Source organism: Leguminivora glycinivorella, chromosome 3 (assembly GCF_023078275.1).
Source record: "Leguminivora glycinivorella isolate SPB_JAAS2020 chromosome 3, LegGlyc_1.1, whole genome shotgun sequence".
NCBI classification, from domain to species: Eukaryota; Metazoa; Arthropoda; class Insecta; order Lepidoptera; family Tortricidae; genus Leguminivora; species Leguminivora glycinivorella.
The window spans coordinates 20,485,974-20,511,573 of NC_062973.1; the positions used below are offsets into that span (position 1 = coordinate 20,485,974).

The 25,600-nt window shown below is 36.3% G+C and overlaps 1 protein-coding gene across 2 annotated transcripts in view; it reads right to left on the reverse strand.

Moving 5' to 3' along the window:
• LOC125224914 (forkhead box protein O) overlaps positions 1-25,600 on the reverse strand; it is a 156,191-nt gene that overhangs the window by 127,818 nt on the left and 2,773 nt on the right. For both annotated transcript variants that reach the window (XM_048128432.1, XM_048128431.1), the window contains exon 2: positions 24,588-24,796. In XM_048128432.1, coding sequence (XP_047984389.1) covers positions 24,588-24,796 — 209 coding nt within the window. The remainder of the gene's footprint in view (positions 1-24,587; positions 24,797-25,600) is intronic.

Genomic DNA, 25,600 nt, shown 5'->3' on the forward strand with positions numbered 1-25,600 from the left:
TTTACTACTACTACTACTACTACTACTACTATGTAGAGCTTGATTATTTTCGGACAAAGTAATATTAGTATTATTTTAGATTATGTCAAATAATTTTTCTGACAAATTAACATTCGTCGAAAATCGATTATACGAAGTTTGTTATACGAAAATCGTTTCGGACAATTAAAGGTATGCCAAATAGAGGGAGCCCGATTGGTTTAAATCCTATATTAGAGTAGGTTTAGGTTAGGTTAGAACTCCGCCCTTACACAACAACTAACGGCTTTTAAAGTAGGTTTAGGTTAGGTTAGAACTGTGACCACGCGCAAAAACAAACGGTTTACAGATTAGGTTTAGGTTAGGTTAGTACTGTGACACACAAAAACAAACAGTTTACAGAGTAGGTGTAGGTTAGGTTAGAACTTCGATCACACAGAAAAGAACGGCTTACAGAGTAGGTTTAGGTTAGGTTAGAACTTCGACCCTACACATCAACGCACGACCTTTAAAATAGGTTTAGGTTAGGTTAGAAGAAGGTTAGGTTAGTTGTGACCAAACATAAAAACAAATAATTTACAAATTGTAAAATTTTAGAAAAATTAACAATTGAAATAGGTTTACAAAATTGAAATAATATTATGCGTAATAAATTTTATTTAATGTAAAACAAAATGAAATGAAAAAAACACAAAACTAAATACCACGATATAAAGTACACTCGGAATAAGTTATCTACGAAGTAAAAGTCCACGGTTTAATTTGACTTGTATCGATCATTCTACGATATGAACTGTCGATGAAATGAAATTATTTGAAACGTTGTCTTTGAAATAATATTCGATTAATTATCTGTCGACAATTCAAGGGTAAACCGGTTATTTAAGCCCCATTTATTAGGCATTTTTGCTTTTCGGATTTAATCATTAGGTATTTCGATTTTAGGTATTTTGAACGTAGGTCATTTAACGTTAGTTTTTTTAATTTTAGGAATTTTGAACGTAGGTCATTTAACGTTAGTTTTTTTATTTTAGATATTATAATTTATCTATTTAAGTATGTATATCGTCGCCTAGCACCCATAGTACAAGCTTTGCTTAGTTTGGGGCTAAGTTGATCTGTGTAAGGTGTCCCCCAATATTTATTTATTTATTTATTTATAATATGCACCTTTTTAAACTTTAGGTATTTTGAATTTCGGTCGAAACACCATTATGTATTTTGATTTTAGGTATTTTGAACGTAGGTCATTTAACGTTAGGTTTTTTAACTATAGACATTGTGATACGTACCCATCACTTTGTCTGGCAACATGTCCCGTCCGATTCCACTATACAAGGTACAAAATTACAAACTGTTTAACTAAATGGCGCCTCGGGAAATTGAATCGTTAAAATATTATAATTACTATAAATTTATAAATTACGCACTCATTATTTCACTTGCCTCGCCAATATTCAAGTCCCAAGGCCGGCCGCCTTTCGACTCGCTAGGTATATTAACATTATAACAATATACATGTATATGTATACACATAGCTTGGAGGTCGGAATGCCGCGTCGGTCACCGTTGAAACGCGCGATTTGAAAAGGGCGTAAGTGTAATTTTATTTTAATAAAAATACGGTTGTTTGAATCCGTGGGATGGCGTTTTCCTCTAGTGAGTTAAACATTAGCTCCGGTTTTTGAGATGCTATAATTTGTTGGTGATTTTCATAAATTAACGCTCTGAGTACATATATAGAGGTATAGCGATGTCACTAGTTCATCTCAAATCGGCCTGACACACAGGCGTATGAGCTTGATTGACATGCATGATATGAAATAAAGGTGTATTCTTGTTTTAAATTGAGGTTATGTTTTTAAAAAGGAATAGATCAGAACAAGAGCTTAAGAGTAATATTATTTTGAATATAAATTGAACCCTTAGGCACAGTATAATAAAGAGTACTGCCACAGGAAAGTGTGAACAGTAGGTAGGTACATTTAGACCGTATTTTAAAAATGATCACAAATACTTTTAATTACAACATGTCTGTGGGTTTCTTTTCTAAAATTACTTTTATTTTAAGCAGTGATTTAACTGTTGTTAAAGGATTATTTCTCACAAGTCGTTATATGGCATTGGCATGTTTATAAGTCGAAAGAACTTCTCGCACGGCAATAGCACTACCATGCTAAACAAATTTACATACCTCCAGTCGTGCGAATATCGTTATATTTTTGGAAAGTAAACAATAATGAGTAATTTCAGCACATTGACGGGCCCGGATGTAAACTACCACATTAGAATTCAGTCTATAGACTAGTTACTAAAACTGCGATGTAAAACTATTACGACGGCCCATTTAGACGGTACGAGAACTCGCATACGAGTTTTATTACATTGCGGTATTTGATGGCTGTGCAAAATTATATGTAACCTCAACAGCCCGCAATGTAACTAAAATCGCGTGCGAGTTCGCACGCCGTCTAAATCAGGCCTATAAGGCTGGCTGGCAACGTTGACTGTAGTGTCTGTAGTATTCTGCTTAAGAAAGGAAAACAAAAGATAGTGTCTGTTATTGTCTTCAAAATGCTGCAAAAGGATAGTTAAATTGTAACTTAAAACTAAGTTGCCACTTATTATGGTTAATACTCTTGCTACTGTTTGATAAAAATAGGTTTAACCCCCCTTTACGTTAGTTCACCACTAAAATAATATAACATCCTATTTAACTGTGTTACGGTTACGAACCTACGTAGGTTAATTGCTCTCTTCAAATAATGCAAATACATCATGAGTCAGAGTTTACCCAGCGTACCTATAGATAAAATCATAGGTCACCTTGTCAATAGGATCGGTTAAACAAATGACGTTTGCCTCAGCGTATATTAATATCTTTTCGTCACGAACGCTGTACATTAAATGTTGTAAAATCACAAATATCTAGCAGGTAAACGGAAAAATACCAATTCCATGAACTTCGACCTGGATTGGAATTTGAAATATAGAAATTGACTTATTGACACGCCTCCAGGATGACGTCAATCAACTAGTTGAAAACATTCGCATTGGAGTGCAGCACGCAACTAAATATGTGACGTCACTCGCAAAACATCAAACTTAGGTTTCTTAATAACGACTATCAAGGTCCGTTCGAATAAAGGCAAATGTGAAGGCGAGCTATATTAAACGTTCGTGGTTATCAATTGTGATACGATCTGTTGTGGAAATGCGCAATTGGTCGGGATTGGGCGGTAGGTTCGTGACGAATGCCGACGCGTATGACGCGGTGGTAGGTTCGGTATTATTTCAAGTGTCTGACTCAAAACCAGTATAAGTTTAGACCCCGATCGTAAATGTCGTAGCTGATATCCAAGTTCATGGTTAGACTGGTTGCTGTGACAGTGTTGCGATGAAAATGGCGGGCCTGCACCCAGCTATGTCAAGCGGGCATGTAAACAATATTACTGTTTGTAAACACAACCGTGCGTAAACACCACGCTGCTTAGACGAGTTCGCGGAAACGGATGACCGATTCGCGATAGTCGTTGTGGGTTTGATAATTTTATTGGATAATCCGCCGTAAAACCTTAAACAGAACCACTTTATTTAGGAACGTGGGCTATACAACTAAACGCCGCGTGGCAGTCACATGTATTGTGTGTTGGGCGTCATCCATATATTACGTCACAGTGTAAGGGGGGGGGGGTCATACTAAATGTGACAATCCCTGTCAAAGGGATACAAAAAAGCGTGACATAGGGGGGGGGGGGGGTCCAAAAACCTGAAATTTGGTGTGATGTAATATGTGGATGATCCCTTGGGTGTTTGGTTGCATATTTTGATTTTCTTGTACGTGGCGTGAATACATACATACAATCACGCCTGTATCCCATAAAGGGGTAGGCAGAACACATGAAACTACTAAAGCTTCAGTGCCACTCTTGGCAAATAAAGGGTTGAAAGAAAACGAAACTGTGACATTGCAGTGACAGGTTGTGACATTGCAGTGGGGTGGCGTGAATAATGTTATTAGAAACTGGGAATTAACATTTAAACTGAGTTTTGCTATACAAAAAAAAAACATTATGTCATATAATATTTGAATAAGCACAATAATGTAATATAAGTATTGGTTAATCACAGTAACTTAACATCTGAATCATTTATTTAAAAAAATAACTAAAAACATTATTTCTATTACATCAAATTATAAAACACTAAAAGTAATAAGGAATATGTATATACAATAAAGATAAAAAGGAATCATTTCCTAACTTAAAATTAACTTATAAGTAAAATAAACTTAACATATTGTAACATGTTTGTTCCTATATATCAGGAAAACTGCAAAACTACTAAAAAGAATCAACACTGATCCGTGCACGTCATAGGTACCCATTTAGCGTTTATTTATAGTTCTTGAATTCGACTGCGATTAAATTAAACGAAATTTTACTTTAACAGATCGACATAGTGCCACAGACGGAGCACTGGCTTAAGACGCTACAGGAGCGAAAATGCTAAAATGGAAAGGAGCCCCCCTTTCAATTTGGGAATTCTAGTTTAATATACTAGTGTTATTGTCCATTCAGAATAACTCAGTTAAAAGATATTGCAAAAAAAATCTTTAAAATCGAGGTTCCGCTCTCGACTGTTTCCTCCTTCAAAACTTTATCAATCGTAACGAAATTTCAGAATCTGAATAAAAATGAAATAATCTGTGTCGGACCGTTTAGTGTTTTGGGCTAATTGTTAACAATTTTGAATACCATACCTTTTATTGCGCCATAATCAGTTTTTGGAAAATGTTGATGGGCTCTAGCGTCTTTAAAAATAAGAATATCAAAAAAAATCAAAACGGTCCGACAGATAAAAATAATAACAATCTGTGTTGAATAAATCATTGCTCTATCTTGAAAAATCAGGGAGGAAATAGTCGAGAGCGTTTGTATGGAGAATTGACCCCTCCTGTATCGTCTTAACTTATTCAACTTCTTTAGACAGTTAAACCGAACAGGTATCTACATTAACATTATTACTGCTTTAAAAGGCATAATACGTTGTTGAACGTATTATAAGCAAATGACTTTATCATAATTGAAACATGGTCATGAATTCACATTGCCCCAGCTAGGAACAAGTTTGATCGCAGATCCGATAGCATCAATCAACTTTCACTCAACACTCCGGCTTCTGGGATTGTGTGGCCTCAAAGCTTCAGCCAATCATATTCGTATTAGCGGTTTCATAAAAACGTTTTTTGTTGAGATAGGTAGATTAACTTTGGCATATTTATGTAACAACAGTAACATGTATGTAACTTACACCTATATGATCCTTATAGTTGTCAAAGCGGACCCAAGGCGGCAAGAGCCGTGGCGAATGCCAGGATAACGCAAGGAGGATGATGACACCTATATACTCCTAATATTAAAATGGATTGGATACTAAAATCTTTATTAAAGAACGATTAAGCACACTGTAATCTTTGGCTACGAGTACAAAAACCTCAAATTACCGACAGGATCAGTATTTTTGCATGACCATTCAAAATGTTAATGAACAGCTACATATTTACTGATTGGTGCAGGAAGCCGCAAGGCAGTGGTCATTTTGAAAATGGAACGTGCAAAGTCACAATTCAGAACTTTCGAACGAACGGCCTCCAAAATGACCCTCAAACGGCTAGTTTGTAAACTATGTAAGACTTAAGAGGCAAAACACGTGCTGGACGAAAGGGAACTTCGATTGGAAATTGTAAACTTGAAATCAATGAAACAACAACTTTGAAGTTCAGAATTTGTATGGCTAATTCCTATTGTAACAGGAAAGCAATTTCAGGATTACTTTTTAAATAGGTAGTTTATACAAAAACTCCTGAAACTGTTCAGCAAATCGCCTGAAATTTTCCTTTCCCGTAACTACTAGGTACATAAATATTTATAAAATACCTATGTTTGTTTGATTTCGAAAAACTGCGGGGCACTTCTGGATGAGATTAGACCAGGACCGGGATAAGTGGCGTACACGAAGGGAGGCCTATGCTCAGCAGTGGGCGATTAATGGTTGAAATGATGATGACGATGATGTTTGATATTTTTAACGATTTACTGGTCAAGCATTAGAACCACGAATAATTTTTATCTCCAAATAAAATACTAACTTTGCATCTACATAAATATCTTTTACGTAGGCATAAGGAATTATGGACTAAGCTGTTGGCACAAAATTAGCACTAGGTATATACAAGAATAACTGCCGTCTTTGGTTTGGATTGTTTGGAAGATATACGCTTAAAGTATTCGGCTGCCGGTCTATAGGTAATTTTCCAAGATTTGAAATCTTAAAATACAGATCCGGAGTATAATGAATGTATAAATTCATCACCCTGAAGGTGACGGTATGTAAATATGGATTGAGCTCGTCGCTCGAAGGAGATTAGCGGGTGGCCTTGTGGTTTATTATAATGACGAATGTGTCATTCTTACAACTTATTAACGACTTGTACAGAAAAGGGCCGCTTGGGAATATGGGAACACCAAAGGGTATAAATCTATTTAATTATAGCACATAAAATACAATTGGGGGACTTAATGCCTGTAGGCATTCTCTACCAGTAAAGTCAACCAAGGGCGAAACAGAAATGCGTCAAGGAATCTAAGGGGTTATGCTTATAGAAGAATTACAAGGGAAGCTGACAAAACTTAACTTCATAAAAATTTTGAATCATACTCAAAAATAGGTCAATTAGAGGAATTTAACGTTGTTGTAACCTATTTAAAGATCTGAGACTGAAGACAAATTAGCAACCTTCTGGAATTCGCCATTAACTTCCTTTTAAATTTAGAAATGACTACCCACATGTACAGAAACTGGTAAGAAGACTCTCATTTCTATCAAACCCTAGATACACATCTGCAAAAGAGATAATGGATAAAGACGTAAATGCAGATATACATTCAAGAAGATGAGAAAACGATTGAGAAGATTATCTTTGACTGGTGTCAATTGCCATTCAATTTATTACACATCCAAGACATAGCTACAGTGTTGCCGATCATAAAGCCAGGCGGACTAATAAGCGGACTAACGGCGCAAACCGGCCGATGGGTGTCATCACGAACAAGTTCTCGTTCGCCGCCCACCGGTTCGAGTCCTTCCACGGAGACTGAGACAAGCTCACTCGGGTATATAAATGTTAAGATAAGTTAAGCTGGAGTTGTACCATGAGCTGCAAGCTTTATTAAATTTTATAATACTTAGGTACGTTACGCGATAGGTGAAAAGCACCCCCAAGGGTTACTTACTAGGACCAAAAATTATAGTAAGAAGAAACCATGAATGTTTTCATTTCTGAATAATTCATAATTGTGGGCTAACCAAAATCTAATTTGTGGACATAGCGTTAGCTTAGACATATGGTTCAGTTTTCAATATATGCTTGTACTACTAAGATCTGTGTAATGAAAAATATCAAATTTCAAAATTTTCACCAGAACTCTAATGTTCAACTTGTATCAGGTCCGTTAGCAGGATTTTGTCAATAAGTACATATAACTATGAATACGTTAAGAAGGCTCCAATAAGTAAGCGCATCGAACGGTGAACCTGGTGAAAGATGAACCATGGAGTACAGTTGAGTGTATATACTTTAGTAATCTAATTTTGTTATAGTATGGTACACACGTATGCTTTACATAGTCACAAAAACAGACATCCAGAACTTTTTTAATTGCAAAACTTGACATTTTGTTGTTTTCTGTCTGTTTGTTATTTTAATTACAGTTTTTTGTAAAAAGTCATTTTGTAAATTGCACGTAATTGAAAAGGATAGTCATTTATCTCAATAATATTTTTAGCTCTTTTTAACGCTTAATAGGGCAGAAGAATTTCGGAAATTAGTCTGAATTCTGTCAAATTGTCATATAAAGTCTAAACTATGGTGGTAAATATAATGCCCTATTAAGGGTTAATGATGGATGCATTGATATTTTTGTGAGTTCAAAATTTTCATAACCTATAAAGTTTGATATGTGGATACCAAATAATTTGAACCTGAAGAATCGCGACTGTCATAAATGCCGCATGGACGAGACCTAACGTAGTCGTAGGTGTCACGAGCGAGGTATCTCAATAAATTAGCCATTTTACTTACAATGCGCTCTTTATACCGGATTGTAATTAGCCTATTAGCATAATCGCTCGAGCGACCGGTTATGATAATCTTAGATCGCAAGTACAGTTACGTGCACACGCGTGCTAAAGTCGAAAAAAAGTATTCAAAAATATTAACCGACAATGACAGTGTGAAGTCGGCGCCAAGGCAACTTATGACACTGATGCGATTGAAGCTGAGAACATTACAATTTGTTTTTGGGTAGTCTTGTAAAAAACATGTAACTATTTAAGGAGAAACCATTGAATTACAGTTTTGAAGAATATTTCACTGAATTACTTAGTAACGTTAAACTCCTCGGACGCTTTTACGACTTGTGAGTCTAATAACTTAACCACAAAATTAAAATGCTGGATGACATAATAATGTGATTAACCTGCGTTTGGAATAACCCCCATGTTTATAGTTGCTGTCGATTAAGCATCAATTGAGCCAACCTAACCACAAAATTAAAATTTTGAAAAAACCCCCAATCGCGACATAGTATACCGATTTTCATTAAACATGGAAAAGAACAACAGACAAAAAGACAGACAAAAAAAAATAAATCTAAATCGGTTCATCCGTTCGGGAGCTACGATGCTACAGACAGACATACACACAGACAGACAGACAAACAGACAGACAGACACGTCAAACGTATAACACCCCGTCGTTTTTGCGTGGGGGGTTAAAAATACACGTATTTTACACAATTTTTTATTCTAGAACTTGTCATTTTTGATTTTGAAATTTCCGTCTTACAAATGATGTGTTAATTTAATTTTTTGCTTTTTACGTAATAATAAGGAACGTTGTGTCGGCGACAGTCCCTACGTCAGCAGTAAAGGTCGGTGAGTGGCAGTCCGCTCGGAAATCGGCCATCTTCCACGATTTCGTGATTAGCGCAATTATAGTCTCGTCCAGTTCCTAACTAATTAGCTGAGGTCGCGGCCTTTGCGTTGGCTGCCCTTTAGCATAAAGCCCCAATTAGACGGTTCAAGAACTTGCATACGATTTTCGTCTTCTTTTATTGGAGAGAGGTAAAGCGTTGACCACGACATCACCTGCGGTTGGTTAAAGAGGTTTTTGAGGAGATAAGCTGTACCACACTAGTGTGGTAGGCCCGATGATGGTAAGTACTGATGGAGTCTTTGCATGAAGCATGTTTACCCAACGATCTATATTTGAAAAGATCCGATTCCCTGAATTCATTGAACTCTCTGTAGTTAACAATGTATCGATAGTATTCATGTCCTTGAATAGTCTAAATGGATGATAAGGTCAAGGAATCTGATTTCTGAACCATTTAGTTTTTTTATCACATTGATATGTACTTATTTGATATTCCTAATAGCGAAGTGGTTTTAATTTCTTTAACAGTTCGTAAAAACATTAAAACAATGGTTAGGATGTACGTCAACGTAATTCTCGTTTCAATATAATTAGGTAAGTACCTAACAAAAAAAAACATTTCGTTACATTAAAACAAAAAATCTCAGTGTAGGTACAGTGATTCCTGATAAATACATACATGAATATTTTGAAAATTTGAATGCGACATATGCGTAATGGGAAAACTAGCTTAAAATCTGTCCACAATATAAATAACCTCCACAGAATAATAATTCATACCAGACCTGGACAGGTACGCATACCATTTCATTTGCTGAATTTCATTTAAATCCGCCTCGGAATGCGAGTGAGCGTCATTACGTAAGTATGCGAGAATATACCTAAACTATGAAGCGAAATGATAAACCGGTCCTACTAGTTTTAGATGCTGGAAGATAAAGACGTAGTGGAATTTTTGAGACGCCTGGCGAGCGAATTCAGGCTTGGAACGGTTTTACTTAAGCAAGACAAGTGCGAACCGCGGTTGTATATTTTAGGATTTTCTGCTATTATTAAGGGCATTTTCAGAAATTGGGTCCCTCCAATTAGCGTAAGTTGTTAACAAAAAGTAACTCGCTTAGCTTGTGTCTCACATTTTCGTTAGTCGGCGCTTCTTTATCGAGGGTAGGTATGTTGTATGATGTTTTATATGAAAACATTTCTTTAGAAGCAGGGCACAAACTGGCAATGGCTGGAGTATACAGAGTAACAACTGTCACGTGATTTAAGTATTGGATTTGATTGTACAACAATACTTATTATTTCGGTTCTCTTTGTAGTCGTGCGTGAGTGGTGAGTGTATTGCAGCAACTTCTTTTATTCTGTTACCTCAAACAGTTATCGGACCTAACTTAGCATTACCGTGTGCGTGTCTTTTTGTTTGTCCGTCTTTCACGACAAAACGGAGCAACGAATTGACGTGATTTTTAAGTGGAGATAGTTGAAGGGATTCAGAGTGACATAGGCTACTTTTTGTCTCTTTCTAACGCGAGCGAAGCCGCGGGCAAAAGCTAGTAATTTATATATGTGCTAAGAAAATAACGGTAGCATATAAGTACTCACCTTTGGTCCTTTCAATATGGAACCCTAAAGAACACTTCCGCGTAACAGTAAAGACGTCAATTGAAAAAGCACACACCTACACGCCTCTGCTACGTCTATTTATAACTATCAAGATGACAGAACAGTGTAGCGTTGCCTTGGTATGGTCACGGTCTTTGATTTTTTTATGAAATAGGCAGCAAACGAGCAGACGAGAACGAAACGCCTGATGGGAAGCTGATCGCTGGGATCGCCGCCTATGGACATAAGCAACATCAGGGGAGCCACTTATGCGTTGCCGACCTTTGAGAACCTTAAATACCTGCTTCTTGAAGAACCTCATGTCATAGCGCAAGGGAAACACCTCAGAAGCTCTCTATTCCACAACTTGCTTGATTGATTCTTCAGGCTTTTAGGTTTTAAGAATATTTAGTAACATACTTTAACCCCTGAATTGCCGTTGTCAATAATTTTCTACTGAATTAACAACTTAATTAATTTGTTGTACTGTTAATTACAGTTTAAATTGTCAGTGACAGATCTGGAACAAGGCGTTTGATGGATTAATAACTCCTTGTTTCGTTCTTTTTCCCAATTTTGCAATTTTGTTTTTTGAGCAATCGAGTAGTGAGATCTTGGAACAAGCTCCCAGAGGACGTGGTCTCAGCACAAAATGTGAATCAGTTTAAAAATAGACTAGACAAGCACATCACATCTACAACTCGGCTATGATTACTGTCACAATGATCACTGGATACAGGCTATATCAGTTCTTTAACTGCCTGCCTGCTTATTAAATAATAATAATAATAATAATTTGTATGATTCCGGATGGCAGATTTCAATACTTTTTAACCTCTAGCGACATCTACGCCGTGGATTTGGACGCCTTCGTTTTGTTTTACCTATTATTTCTCATAGAAACAATAGTCATAAGTTTTTTCCCCTCACTAGCTCAGAAACACGTGTTTTGTCCTTCAATACTAGCGGATAAAAACGTATTTTATCCACTAGTGGGTAAAGTAATTTGACCTTGAATAAAGTCAAATTAACTGCTTTAAAATTGATAAAAGTAGGTGAATCTAGTAATGAAGATGATTTACCACCTGTGTGATTTCCAGTAGGAAGCAGTGATAAATGCATTTTTTGCGTTGTAGTTTCCTCGCTATAATGAGGGGAAAAGTTTTGTGTTACACTCGGGTGCAAATGTATTTTACTTCTCGTGTGTTAAAAAACTCGCAAGTTCAGGATTCTATTCTCGAACCACTCGCTTCGCTCGTGGTTCAACTATAGAATCCTTTCACTAGCTCGTTTTTCAATTCCACACTCGGCGTTAAAATACAACTCTGCCCCCTTGTATAACAAATAACTATAAAAATATCCATTCATCAAAAGTTTCGTAGATAACTGCTTTTTCATTTTACTTGTGTTATCAAGTAATTTTATCAATATGGTGTAGCATGTTATCTTTGTTTTCTAAACCTGTTGATAAAAATGCAATATTATTCAGCATTTAAGAGAGTTGCCGTGCCGAAATGCAACTTTTTACTTTCGACAGGCGCGCGTGTTGAATCTTTGCTTGCGACCTCCGACCATAAACTCAGACAGTTTCGATGTAGATGATGTACAGTAAATCCTCAGTACTTTACAAAACGAAATCAAAACGATCCGATGTTTACGATTTACGCTATAAGCAGTTAGGATCGCAACCCTCTAAACGTTCGCCGTTCGCGCGAGTCACTCCACTAAATCCAATACATTTTTATTCATGAAACGATTGACATTTGTATGTTAATTCACAGCGTAGGTCCCGCCTCGAAGGATGAAATATTGAATTATTGCCGAAAGTCGGGGATATATAGAGGAGGCCGGGCGATATTAATCCGTTGGCCGCCCCGGCCCTGGCAGGAATTCAAATAAATCGAGTCGTGACAAACAAGAGGTATAAATCAATCAAGGCAAGGTGGCGTGCAGCCTCTATTGCAACCCCTCCTAGGACTCGGTTTCATATCAAATTGGAGCGGTGTATCGGTAAATTTATAGCCAAGGTTAAACTAAACTCGTTACGCCTTCAGCTGAAGCGGAACTTTATTTATAAGTCGCGTTTTTGATTTGTGGCACCTTTTTCGAAGTATTTCGATGGCCCTACCACCTGTACAACTTTCTTTTTCAGTATTGGGTGTTACGTGTTTTAATTTTCACTCAAACTTGTGAGTGGTCTCGACGTTCCGATATCGAATAAATAAAATAGGATTTTCTATAATACAAAAAAGTTTCTTTCAGCCCCTTAATTGGTAAGAGTAGCACTGAAACTTGAACAGTTTCACGTGCTCTGCCTATTACATATGGGAATACAGGCGTAAGTATTTGCCTGAACGAATGACAAAAATAACTAGTAAGATGGAAAACGTCTTTAAAGTTTTGAAAGAAACACGAGGCACTCCGTTAAGACGAGACGGTAGGGGTCAATTCTCCATACAAACGCTCTCGACTATTTCCTCCCTGGTTTTTGAAGATAGAGCAATGATTTTTTCAACACAGATTGTTATTATTTTTATCTGTGTCGGACCGTTTTGATTTTTTTGATATTCTGCTTTATAAAGACTCTAGAGCCAATAAAAAATTTCCAAAAACGGCCTTTTTCATTGTGGCGCAAAAAAAGGTGTGATACTCAAGATTGGTAACAATTAACCAAAAAATCTAAACGGTCCGACATAGATTATTTCATTATTATTCATATTCTCAAATTTCGTTCCGATTGATTAAGTTTTGAAGGAGGAAAGAGTCGAGAGCGGAACCTCGATTTTAAAGATTTTTTGAAATATCTTTTGACTGAGTTATTCTTAATGGACAATTTTTTTTCGATAGATCTAGTTAATAACACTTGTATATTTAACTAAAATTCCCAAGTTGAAAGGGGGGCTCCTTTCCATTTTAGCATTTTCGCTACCGTATCCTCTTAATATAAACGTACTTGGCTAGCTTACTTTAGATACCTATCTATTCTCAATAACTATCAAGTATGTACAGTTTTACATGCAACCGTTAGTTCACCGAGAGGATGAAGAAATTAAATATCCATTAGCGCTTTGTGAAAATTGATGACTGACACGACAATGGTAATTATATCTTCGAACCTTTATTATCTTTTCAGTATTCATTTCATTATCTATTTTGATCTGGAATCTAGTGTGAAAGTGAAGCATCTAAGTCAAGAGGCTAATTCTACTGACAGCTTATGACATAGAGAACTGCGCTTCGGTTTTTAGAATAATATACTTAAAATTATACATTAGAAAAAGTCTATAAAAGCACAAATTTTATGTAAGCCCAAAACGAAAACTCAACTCTTAAAATTGTGTGCGAATACTGCGAATAAATCTTTATACCTACCAGAAAAGATTTTTTAACTAAATATTTTATTTTTGAAGCACGAGTAAAATTATGCTGACAATATTTCGTATTAATACAATTGCTAAGACCTCTACATAACTTTCATTACTTTTTATTGCTTCCAAGTTTAAGTCGTGATGTCTATAAATAAAATCTTTATTAATTTATGTATTAAGCGTAGGGAACCAGATTTAGATAGTGTGTAGAATTTTCTATGACAGCCGGAACTAGCGTCAAAGATTAGGTACTAAGATAACAGAAGTAGACAAAAATTTGCGCAAATAGGCAAATAATCTTTATAAACACGAGATATGTAGATAAGTACCTACAGTTTAGTATAAAAATATGGATGTATAAAAGTTGCTCAAAATATCTAACTTAGCTCTTTTGTCGACGAATTAAGAACTTTTGTTACACGTATATTTTTATACTAGACTGTACCATATAAATACTTTATATTAGTCCGCTTTCACATTATCCGATCCGATATCGGATGTCGGAAGGATTTAATGGAAGAAATCCAAGATGGCGCCTGTAATGTATGGGATATCGGTCCTACATCCGATATCGGATCGGATAATGTGAAAACGCACTTATGCGCAAGTTATAACTCTGTATAAAACGGGTGCGTATCGATCGATATAACTTTTTTTGATATATTTTTAGTCGTAATAACGATCATTTGATATAATTATTGAATCATATAACAACAAATAATATACTAACAAATTGTACAGAGTGTAACAAAAATGGTGGTGATCCGTTTAAGGGCGTATTCAGTATCGAATTCTGATCAGGAAAAAGTAGAAGAAAAATTTTTTTTCGCGAAAAAAATTTTCATTTTTGTATGGGCCGGGCCGCGAGAATCGGCCGAACCGCCATACAAAGGTAAAAACTTTTTCGCGAAAAAAAAAATTTTCTTCTACTTTTCCTGATGAGAATACAATACTGAATACGCCCTTAAAGGGATCACCACTATTTTTGTTACACCCTGTATAATTCTTATTTAATATAATGATAATTTATTCGAATAACATTTATTATAACATATATACTTTGAGTATAATGCTTATTTCCGATAACAAATAAATTGTATAACACAAATTCTGTCTAAAGCACAGTTAGAATAAAAAAAAATTTACAATAAATTAGATCCATCATTTATCAGAAAAGTAGATTAGGTTAGAACTGTGACCTCTACACACAACGCGCTGCTACCAGAAAAATAGGTTAGGTTAGGTTAGATCTGTGACCCTTAAACATATGTAGGTACTGCTATCAGAAAAATAGGTTAGGTTAGGTTAGAACTGTGATCCCTTCAAAAAAGAATAAAATTAATTTATGAAATGTTTTATACTGTTTGCTTGTTATATTATACTAGTCGTATATCAATAGATAGTAATACCATATAACGGTTATTTTAAATAAGTGTTATACGAAATTATTATTATACAATATAAAAGTAGATATTTTGTGGTAATACCAAATGTTAATTATGTTAAATGAGTGGTTATATCCTTTAAATATATACCAAATGTTGTTATATCAAATGTTACTATACCAAAAAAAGTTATATCAATCATTACACACCCGTATAAAACATGTAATTCAGTTAGGTTTGTTCCCTTGTCAGTTATGATTAGTACCGTAAAATTAGAAAATTATCACCTGAATTGGAACGAATACAGGAATAACATTATCGAGCGCTCAAACCAATTTAACACCATTTAGTAGATAACCAGAGTCCCGACTTATTTGGTTAAACATTATGCCGATAGCGTTTAAATATACACCATATCAAGGCCAGTCGCTATCCAGTAACATCACTTCAAATTCGAGTCGAGTCATTTTTCTTTGCAGCGAAGTACATTGTTGCTCATGTTACACGAATTAGGTTACTCAATTGTATTGATGCAGCAATGGATATTGTACAAATTGGAATTCTAGTGATAAATCACGGTATTACTCGCCTGTTGTCAGTCACTCACACATTTACGATAAGATATAGGTAGAACAGTGGAATAAATTCAAGTATTTAAACTGGCTTCCAATTTCACTTTATTAAGGCTGTTATCAGATATCTTGCGATGGTTCTATCCGCTTATAAATGCCGTTGAGTCGAGTTTTTCAACAATTTTATGGTGGTTGATGTTTTGATGATTGTTTTGTAGTAGATATTCTTATTCCTTATGAAAGAAGGCAGTTAGGTAAGCACCTTTGGTGAAAAAAGGTGCTAAAAGGGCAATTTGAACGTTATAATTTTTTATTATGAACGCTTATCTATTTGACCTGTCAACAGTGACCGACCATATCCATAAAAAAAATTACATCACCACCACCACCAACAAACTGTATTCATAGTACTGATACTACTACTACCTCAATTATAAAATACAAATTCGTTAATAATTGCGTATCTTAGCGATAATGAAAAGCGATTTATCCTACACTTATCGCTATCAGAAAAGCGGCGAGCACGTGGGTGCAGGCATGCATAACTAACGTAAATGCATCAATAAACACCTTCCTGCTCTCCTCAGAGACAATTCCCTGTTAAAGACGTCGTACCTCACTAATTAATACAGATAAATAAAGGCATGTGAACATTCTTACATAGATTGCCTGAGTCCACCCTGGGTCCCATGATAAACTGAAGAAGGATTGTGTTGTGAAGACTCAGGAACATTATCTGTGCTCATCTCACAACAAAACATGGGGAAAACCTCGGTAGTGAATGAGTTATTGTTATAAATAAAACTCCCCACCAGTTACTTATTTTTTCCGTCAAAAATCTTAATTCTGTGTAATATATAGATAACACAAAAGTCCCAACTGGAATTACCAAATCAATTTAGTCCGACTTTTAAAACATTGTATCTTTATTTTGCCCCTAGCCGTTTTGTGCATGCACCACAATAAATTCACTTGCATTCATATTCAACGGCTTCGTTCCTCGAAGACTAATTAGTTCAAATTAAGCACAAACATTTAGGTGAATCACACATCAATCCTTTTCTATGGAACAGCGTTTTTTTTCGAGTGTTAAAATTGGCCGCTACAGCAAAAGGTGTTCAATATGACCTACATATCCACCCCTCGGAGTATGGTCAAACATAACAAAAGCATTTTATAATAGGTAGATGGTACAAATAATAACGACCATAAGCACAAATGAGTCAAGGTTTTCATACAATTCAGTATTCACATCTTTTTTGGTTCATGGATCAACAATGATATTATCCGTAATAATTATTATAACGTTCGTGACCAATGAAGTTAAACATTTAAACATTGAAATAGATATATACCATACACTAAAGAAAATGCGATCAAGCCCACTGGTGGCAAAGCCGGGAATCGAATCCGGGTCCATCGCGGCTGACGTGCTAAACCGTTACACCACCTCGACCGCCGAGATACCCGTCGAAATTTCTCTAGTGTATGTTATCACGGTGGCTTCGCCACCAGTGGGCTTCTGGGCTTGATCGCATTTTCTTCAGTGCATGGTATCTGTTTCAGATTATAAGTTATATCTACTACTAAGTGTTACTACACAAAAAAAAAACAAATCAAAAAATATTTAATAAAATAATTTGATATGTTCCCTACATTGTAAGTCCTTATTATTTCTCCTATCCGTCCACAGAACACCCCACTAGAAGCCAAATGCAAGCGATATTGTTCGAGACGCAAATCACCAATCCTTGCGGGGTGAGGCGGGCGCGCACGTTGCTGCCATTGGTCGTTTCAAATAATGGCGCGCCTTTATGATTAGCAGTAGGGATGGGAATGGGACATGTCTATTATAGACAATGGTACCGGTACCAGTACTGTGGTGAATTTGTTTTGCAACAAATTATAATATTAAAATTAAATTATAATAAGGCCTAGTTACCCTTCGGGTTGGAAGGTTAGATGGCAGTCGCTTTCATAAAACTAGTGCCTACGCCAAATCTTGGTAGTAGTTTCCAAAGCGGACCCCAGGCTCCCATGAGCCGTGGCGAATGCCGATGCCGGGATAACGCAAGGAGGATGATAATTGTGATAGCATCTCAATAAAAATCATTCTAGTAACTAATAACTAAACTGTGCATTTTTACTTACGTTTACTAAGTTAAATAACCAACTAAATATTCGAAACTAATCAATGAACTAAATACCACTACAGACTCTACAGATTCTAGATAATTATTCACTATTACAAATCTGCTTTCTTTTATATTTCATAAAATGGTAGCACATGGTACGAACGGCAGTACGAAGTTCCCGCAACAGATATAAACTAACATGGCCCCATGCCTAGTCGTTTACGTGAAAGGGATAGCATATCACATTGTTAACTCGGTAAATAGGGATGGACGCGCCTCGGCGCCGCTCAGCACAACCATATTGACCAGTATAAATGAACTCCGCGGACAATAAACAATATTCAACAAAATAATTAATTTGACTTAACTGTGGAATGTTGTTCCATCTTTTTTACATGTAGAAGTGTTAGAAGACTTGCCACACCACTTTATGCTGTAAGAGACCATTGTTTGCAACCAAAATTGATTATTTAAGATTTTTTCCCGAGCGGACACGGAGACTGTTAGCGGGTCGTATACTTGGGCGCTACTGATCGGTGTCGCACGCGTTCAAACTTTTATAAACCTGATTTGTCGTATGCTTGGTGACCACGAGTCGCCCTGTAAGGGCCATCTTGTTGTATTGATCTGTGTATCCGTCTTGTGCATGCACCACAACGAATACACTTGCACCAGTTGCACCTATATTCAAGGGCTTCGTTCTTCGAAGACTGATTACATCAGATTATGCGTTAATGGGCAGCTTTAACGATTGGTTGGTTAAGTGCTCCAATTATACGTATATTACAAGTATTTGTTTCTCGATAAATCGTGTTTTAAGTCTGCAGTAAGCTTGGTCTCCGTACAAACGTATTTTTTTCAATCTTTGTAGTTGCTAATTGCCTATACTTTATTTATTGGTAGTTTTTTTTTTCAATTTCGTATGTTTTATAAACTTAACGTGGCGTTGAGTCTGATATCAAGATTATAGTAGACTACGTTCAGCATTAGTCAAGAAGAATGTGCTTTATAGCTGGTAAGTGGTAACTAGCAAGTATTTGTAACAAGTAGTAAGTGTTCTAAAGGGTCAAGTTAATAACACAGCCTAACTAAAACAACATAATATCTTGCAAAAGCGGTATCAAGTGACTGTTTTTGTAAATGGTGCACTGTCTATTATCAACATTATCACGTGCGATAAATGCGACCATAATACACCTAAACTTGACAATGATTACAATGGCGTCTGAGTGACGTCATAACTTGCCACTTCTATATTTACGAGTATTTTACGCAGAACTAACTATTGATGCTATGATTGCTAATACAGTAACAAACTAGATTCCTTTGTCGCTAAATGAACTTGAACTTGTTTATCGTACCTAAATTCTGAGATAACCTCACATAAAACACCTGTAAGTCTTTGCTTATTGATTGTTTCAGCTCAAATTTCAACAAACAATCACAAAGGGTCCCACAATTATAATCGTTGGAAAATTCCAGTCGAGACCTTTCTTAATAAGTAATTATTGAGGTTACATTGATTTAACTCGCGCCATCTTGTTGCGATAACAAATGTATTTGCACAGCCCGCGATAGCATACGTTTGTTCTTGGACGATTAATTCGTTTTCATTGTTAATTTGGGCGCAATGTGTGTGTGTGGGGGGGGGGGTGTTGCCAGAAACAAGTTGCAGTAGGCGTGGCACACAGGTTGCAGAATAGTACTTAGGCGTGATAGATCACACGTCTTCTAATCGTATTAATGACATAAGGACGGGTAGTCTATCTCGCGGCGACACACTCTCGCTCGCGCCAATCATATGCTAACCCTGCAGGACCGCGACATTATGTCAAGGAGACGGCGACAGACGGGTTTTAGTCGGTAAACCAAGGGTCTCTTCAGCATAGGGAGTCTCACATAACCGTCCCAGGTCCGTTCCCTGGGCGGAGTGCAAGAGGGTGGAATGCGTAATGCATTTCTCCTGCGTAGCACAAGGTTCACACTGTGGCACATTTACCAACAATTTATGGACATTTGGGAGGTTATCGCAGATTGGAAATACCCTCAATATACTCGTACTACATCGTTGTGGCGTTACGAGATCCTGTTTACCAATAGGTACTCAGAAACCTAATATAAATGTCGACAATGATTGAGCAATATCGACAAAGTTCTATATTGAGTTAAATTAATTGATTAGCATTCGGTGAGCTGATATAATATTTAAATAAATGAGCAGATCAGAGATGAAACACCAGTAAAGTGGTGAAGTTTTTGGGGTGGTACACAAGGAAACTACACGTGTGAATCATGCCATCGATATATACGATAAAAAGTAATTATCAAACATATCCAAGGATAAACATATAGCTAAGGAACATATCATAGATAAACCATATTATATCTTCAAGATTCAAACTCACATACGTGTGTAGGCATAAGGATCTGCGGAGAGCGTACTAACGGTCCATCGCGTCATTACAGCCACTCCCCGAGACATCCGGTCATGAGAACTAGTGTAACATTCTACAACACCTCATATAAGTAGTAAGGACTTAGAAGATCCAGTAATACTGGTAGTAGTTTTTGGCGTTTGGAATGGGCCAGCTAACGGTTGCATTTACTATTCATTCAAACGACATCGATATGGCTGCAAGGATTTCACTGGCAAGAAATTCGACTTTGAAATCGCGTTGCAAAGTAGATTTATGCAGAACAGAGCGGACGGTCAAGCAACGGCTAGAAATTTCTTTTATGGGGGTTCTGTAGTCCCATTTTTCCTTCAGATTAAACGTTTCGAGAAAATATAAATTATAGTTATAATTTCTCATTTTATTTATATTTATTAAAAAAAAATAGTAATACCGTTCGATAGGTTATACTCGTAGGATTAATTGCCTAATTATGTTTTACGCTTATAGCTAGGTCATTTGCGGTTACTAAATTCAGAAGTATCGCCTTAGTGGTGTTATAAAAGTATCCCGTTTATTCACTACTATAATATTTTTTTAAATATTATACATAATATTTCTTTAAGTAGTCTCGAGATGTACGTCGTTCAATATTTAGTTATGTCTCACTCTCTAGGAAACCATTCGCAAGTGAAGGAAAATCATGTTCAAACAATTTCCATAATCCTATAATCCATCTTTAGCTTTCAAATTAACTCTCACTCACTCAAACGTAAAACCGGTCTATTTCTAAAATCTTAAACTGCATTAAAATACTCTTTAACTTCCGCATATCGTAATTCAGTAAGACGTACAAGATTCCACGTGATTCTGTATCTCGCTCGCACCCGTACCGCGTATATACAGACGAAAGAAACAGATGATTCCGACGTTGCTAATTAAGTAAACTCACAATGACTGTAACAAGTTCGGCTAGTCTGTATTATGAGGTATTAAGGTTTCGAATAGCGTGAAATTTCCGTTTAAATGGGCATTGTATGCGTAAACATTAATCGCTGACACGGGTAGGCCTTTGAAGGTCACGGTGTTCGTGTATTCCCATCGCTGTATTAGTCGAACTTCACATTACCAGTATAATTATACCCGTGTATCTATACAAATAATACTACAATCGGAAAATGGATTTATACTGGACAGCTTGAGCGTTTGATTTGCTTACGTTCGATGTGACGTGGAATATTGACCCTGCGCGAATCTTCTTGTGATAAGCAGTTTTTGTGTTTTGGTTTAAGGAAATCTTTGGGAAGGAACTGGCCAAAAATAGAGATACGAGTATAAGTATAATACAATAGAGCTTTAGCCACGTGTTGATAACGTACCACGCATTACGTTCTTACAACCTATCTTTGATTATTCCTTTTTTTTTATTCGTCGGTATAGTTGTTGATAAGATTTTTAAGACTTAATGTAATTGTATATTATAGTAGCAGGAACTTTTAAACATGTATAGTTTAAAGTGTATTAATATACTATATTGGATCAGTAGTATAAAAAAGCAGCAACGTCACAGAGTCGTCACTCGTCAAAGTCGTAGATTACATGAAATATTATTTACATTTTAGTTATTTGCATATGTAAACTGTGTAAAAACAGTAATAAGGCACACGAGTAACCCGGTACTGTATAAAGGTTATATAACACTAAATTCTCGCTATTTGTATACATATTGAATGTCACTGGCGCGTCGAACGCTATTTAGAAACATTTTACATTTTTCCGACGTAAATAATGTTATTAAATCGAGTTCAACCCGAGAGTGACATTAAATTTTGGATAGAGGCTGTTCATCTTGGATTACTTATGCTTTAATTAGCTTATGCCTGTTTGAATTGCGCCTCACATGGAAACGCTGCCGGTATGTTTCAGATTTGAAAAGATTCGTGTCAAGGCTCCTTAATTTTGTAATTTTACAGTGTCATTCTAAAGGAATACTTGTAAATAATAGTAGCAGTGTCGTCTCAGAGGAAAAAATCAGTCTGATTTTACAATACGAGGCTGAAATGAGGGCGTGTCGCATTATGCGATCACTGTTTATCAACAACCAATCCGCTTCAGGCGTACACATTCCATTGCTGATTTAGTATGACTCGCCTGACGTGGCGCCTGTGCGTAACTCAATGGACAGCGCTTTAGAGAAGGCATCGCTCTTTATCTTTTTATATCAATCATTTTATAGATAACTGTGGTGACACTGCGCAGTTTGACCAGACTGCGTATTCTCGAAGACCCTGAGTCTCATCTAGGTGATCCACTGTATCTTTAGTATCGAGACCAGTAGCAATATGTATAAGTGTTAGGACTCACTTATGTTGGTCTTGTGAGAGAATTTCGACTAATGGTAGTGGTAGTAATAGGAGCACAGACGCATGGCGCTTCTTAGAATGAATAGCTAGGTGTAATATTTATGCCCAGTAGCTTTTAGTATCTACGTTGTGGAATGTTTGACAGGTTGTTTTGAGACGCAGTTAGAATACACGTGTTTGGAGTTTAGGGATTTTTTAATAGTAGAATCTTTATAGATCATTTGATTAAATTGAATGGTGTTTTGCACAGCGTTAAGGTTGTCATCATCATGAGTCATTATAATCATCAATGATGAATGATGATGTTTTGGTCATTATCATATAATAGCTTCTATTCTGCGAGTTCTGCTTAGAGTGGAGATTTCAGACTTTTGTGACAAATCTATCCAAAGTTGTTTCCGGGACAAATATACGAAATAGCATTGCAAGTGTGAAATTGAAACAGTCGTACATGGACAGAGTTTCTTTCACATTAAGAATATAAGTAGGTAGTATTTCAGAGAAATACATCCACTATTTGCAGAAACGAATACCGCCCGAATCCTTTGTAGTACTTACTCATTCCTCCACTCCCACAGACATACTCACGCAAACACGCAACATGAAAAAAAGTCTATAAATTAAATAGATGTCATGAGTGCAAATCAAAAGGATATATCCCGAGCTATAACTTTATCGGCTTATTAAAAGGTCAAACGCAACAGCGATAAGGACATGACGATAATGCCTTATCAATACCCAAGCAGTAATACAGCTAGGAAAATTTGTAGAGAGCTGTTAATGCCTACACAAAGTAGATTATGAAAAAGTGATAATTTGACAAAAACAAGACATTTGACCGTGTGATATTGATACAATGGTTAATACCGTCTATTGCTCGACACAATTTAGATGCTTAGTAAGGAGGATAACGGTATGTTGACCAACTAAAAACGCATAACTGCTTAGGTAGATATCCAGTTAGTCTAAACTACTAATATATCATTTCATTCAAGATTACGCGAGAATTTGAGAAATATAACCTTTAATGACTTAGTAATACGAACCGGGACACGTGCCCTCGTGAATGTCATGATGTTAGTTATAAGTAGGTAGTACTATCAAGCCGCCGTTTATATATGAATGAGCGTCTTTTCAGCCATTATCTAAAGAAACAACGAGTTTTTTTTGTGAATACAGGTTAAATAAATTTGATGACAGGAAATATCGTGTCTGTCTAAGGACGCTCACTGTCTCATTCTCATTGCTAAGAATCGTCAGTCAATTTGAGGACCAAGCCAAGTGGCATGCGCTTACAGAAAATGTCGATCGAAGCTTGCATTATGTATTTGCATCTATGGCCCGATAAATTCTTTCACGATTTCCCCAAAACATAATATATTGTTTTCAGAGTTCACGTTTGTTGCTATTCAATTTACGATGGTCATAAGTTTATCAGCGTGATAGTGACATCATCTATCGCATTTTGTCGCGTGTTTTTAAATGTTACACTTATTTTATCACGTGGAAGAAATCATCCACAATACTATACGGTTGCTGCAGTCTCAGCAGGGTTATATTTTTATCACCTAACAATGGTTCCAATGGTGCATGGCCTGTCAAGTTCTTTTTTTATTATTATTATAAATGGGCTTACTCTTGGCCACAGACTAGCCAAAAGCAAAGACGTAGCCTACGATGGTGTGAGCTCGTCCAAAAGGTGCCTGTCACATGCCTGTACACCCTTGATTTTAAGGTTCTAAGAAGCATTTAAATAAGTGCGGAAAAAACATAAACAGAAAATCTTCCTTACCTTCCATCCAGCTGAGGAATTGCTATCGCCCTTATCCTTAAAATATGGCACGTTCTGGACCATCCACTCATAGATTTGCGACAACGTGAGTCTGTTGTCCTGTGCCGAGGTGATGGCCTGGGTGATGAGATCAGCGTAAGAGAGGTTGCCCCAGGCATTGCGTCGGGATGAGTTCTTTTTGCCCACTGCTGTGGGGAGAGGAGGGGCACCTGTGGGAAAAAAAGATATTTAGGAAATTGCACAGTTTTGTCCAAAAAGCGCAAGACCATCCACTTCTTAGAATATTCTTGGTGAATAATCTTCAAGGCCGTTTGGGTTTGCGAGCCACATCAGAGCATGCCATTATCTGGACAATAATTGTTGATGGAGTCGGCTTTATCGGATACGACAAGGAAGGAGTAGTAGTAGTAGTAGAATATTCTACGTGAGTTGAGTTTAATAACATGAAAAAACGAAGGAGGTACTTCTTCGGGTTTTGAAGAATCAGGTCTGAGTACCCTCCGTATTTGACTAGTGTTCATCCGGCTGTTGCATTACTTTTAGGTTGCGAATTGTTACTGACAATAGTGACCTTCTGAATCGACCTCATATTCTCGTTATCTGATTATGGCGTTGTAGTTAATGTTTTAATTGTTAGATACTGTGTTTATTGACAATACATTTTGTAGTAAAAGACTATTATATATTATATTCTATTATGTATAATAATATATTATATAAGTAGAATACTTTAACGAACACTGATTCGTATGTAGTCAAAGTATTCGTTGGAGTATTCGATATGTTATACAATAATTAAGTCTTCACTTATCTTATTTTCTTATTTGTTGCCTTTTTTAATCCTTTTTCAGATCATCTACGCCATTAAAACCTCAAGTTAGGATTGTTGACGTTTATTTTGGTTAAGTAAATAGTGTAAATACATTATTTCTTTATAATTTCTGTAACTGTAACTGATTTTGTAAAATATAATGCATAGTTATGTAAATTTATCCACGTTTTATTAAGGTTCA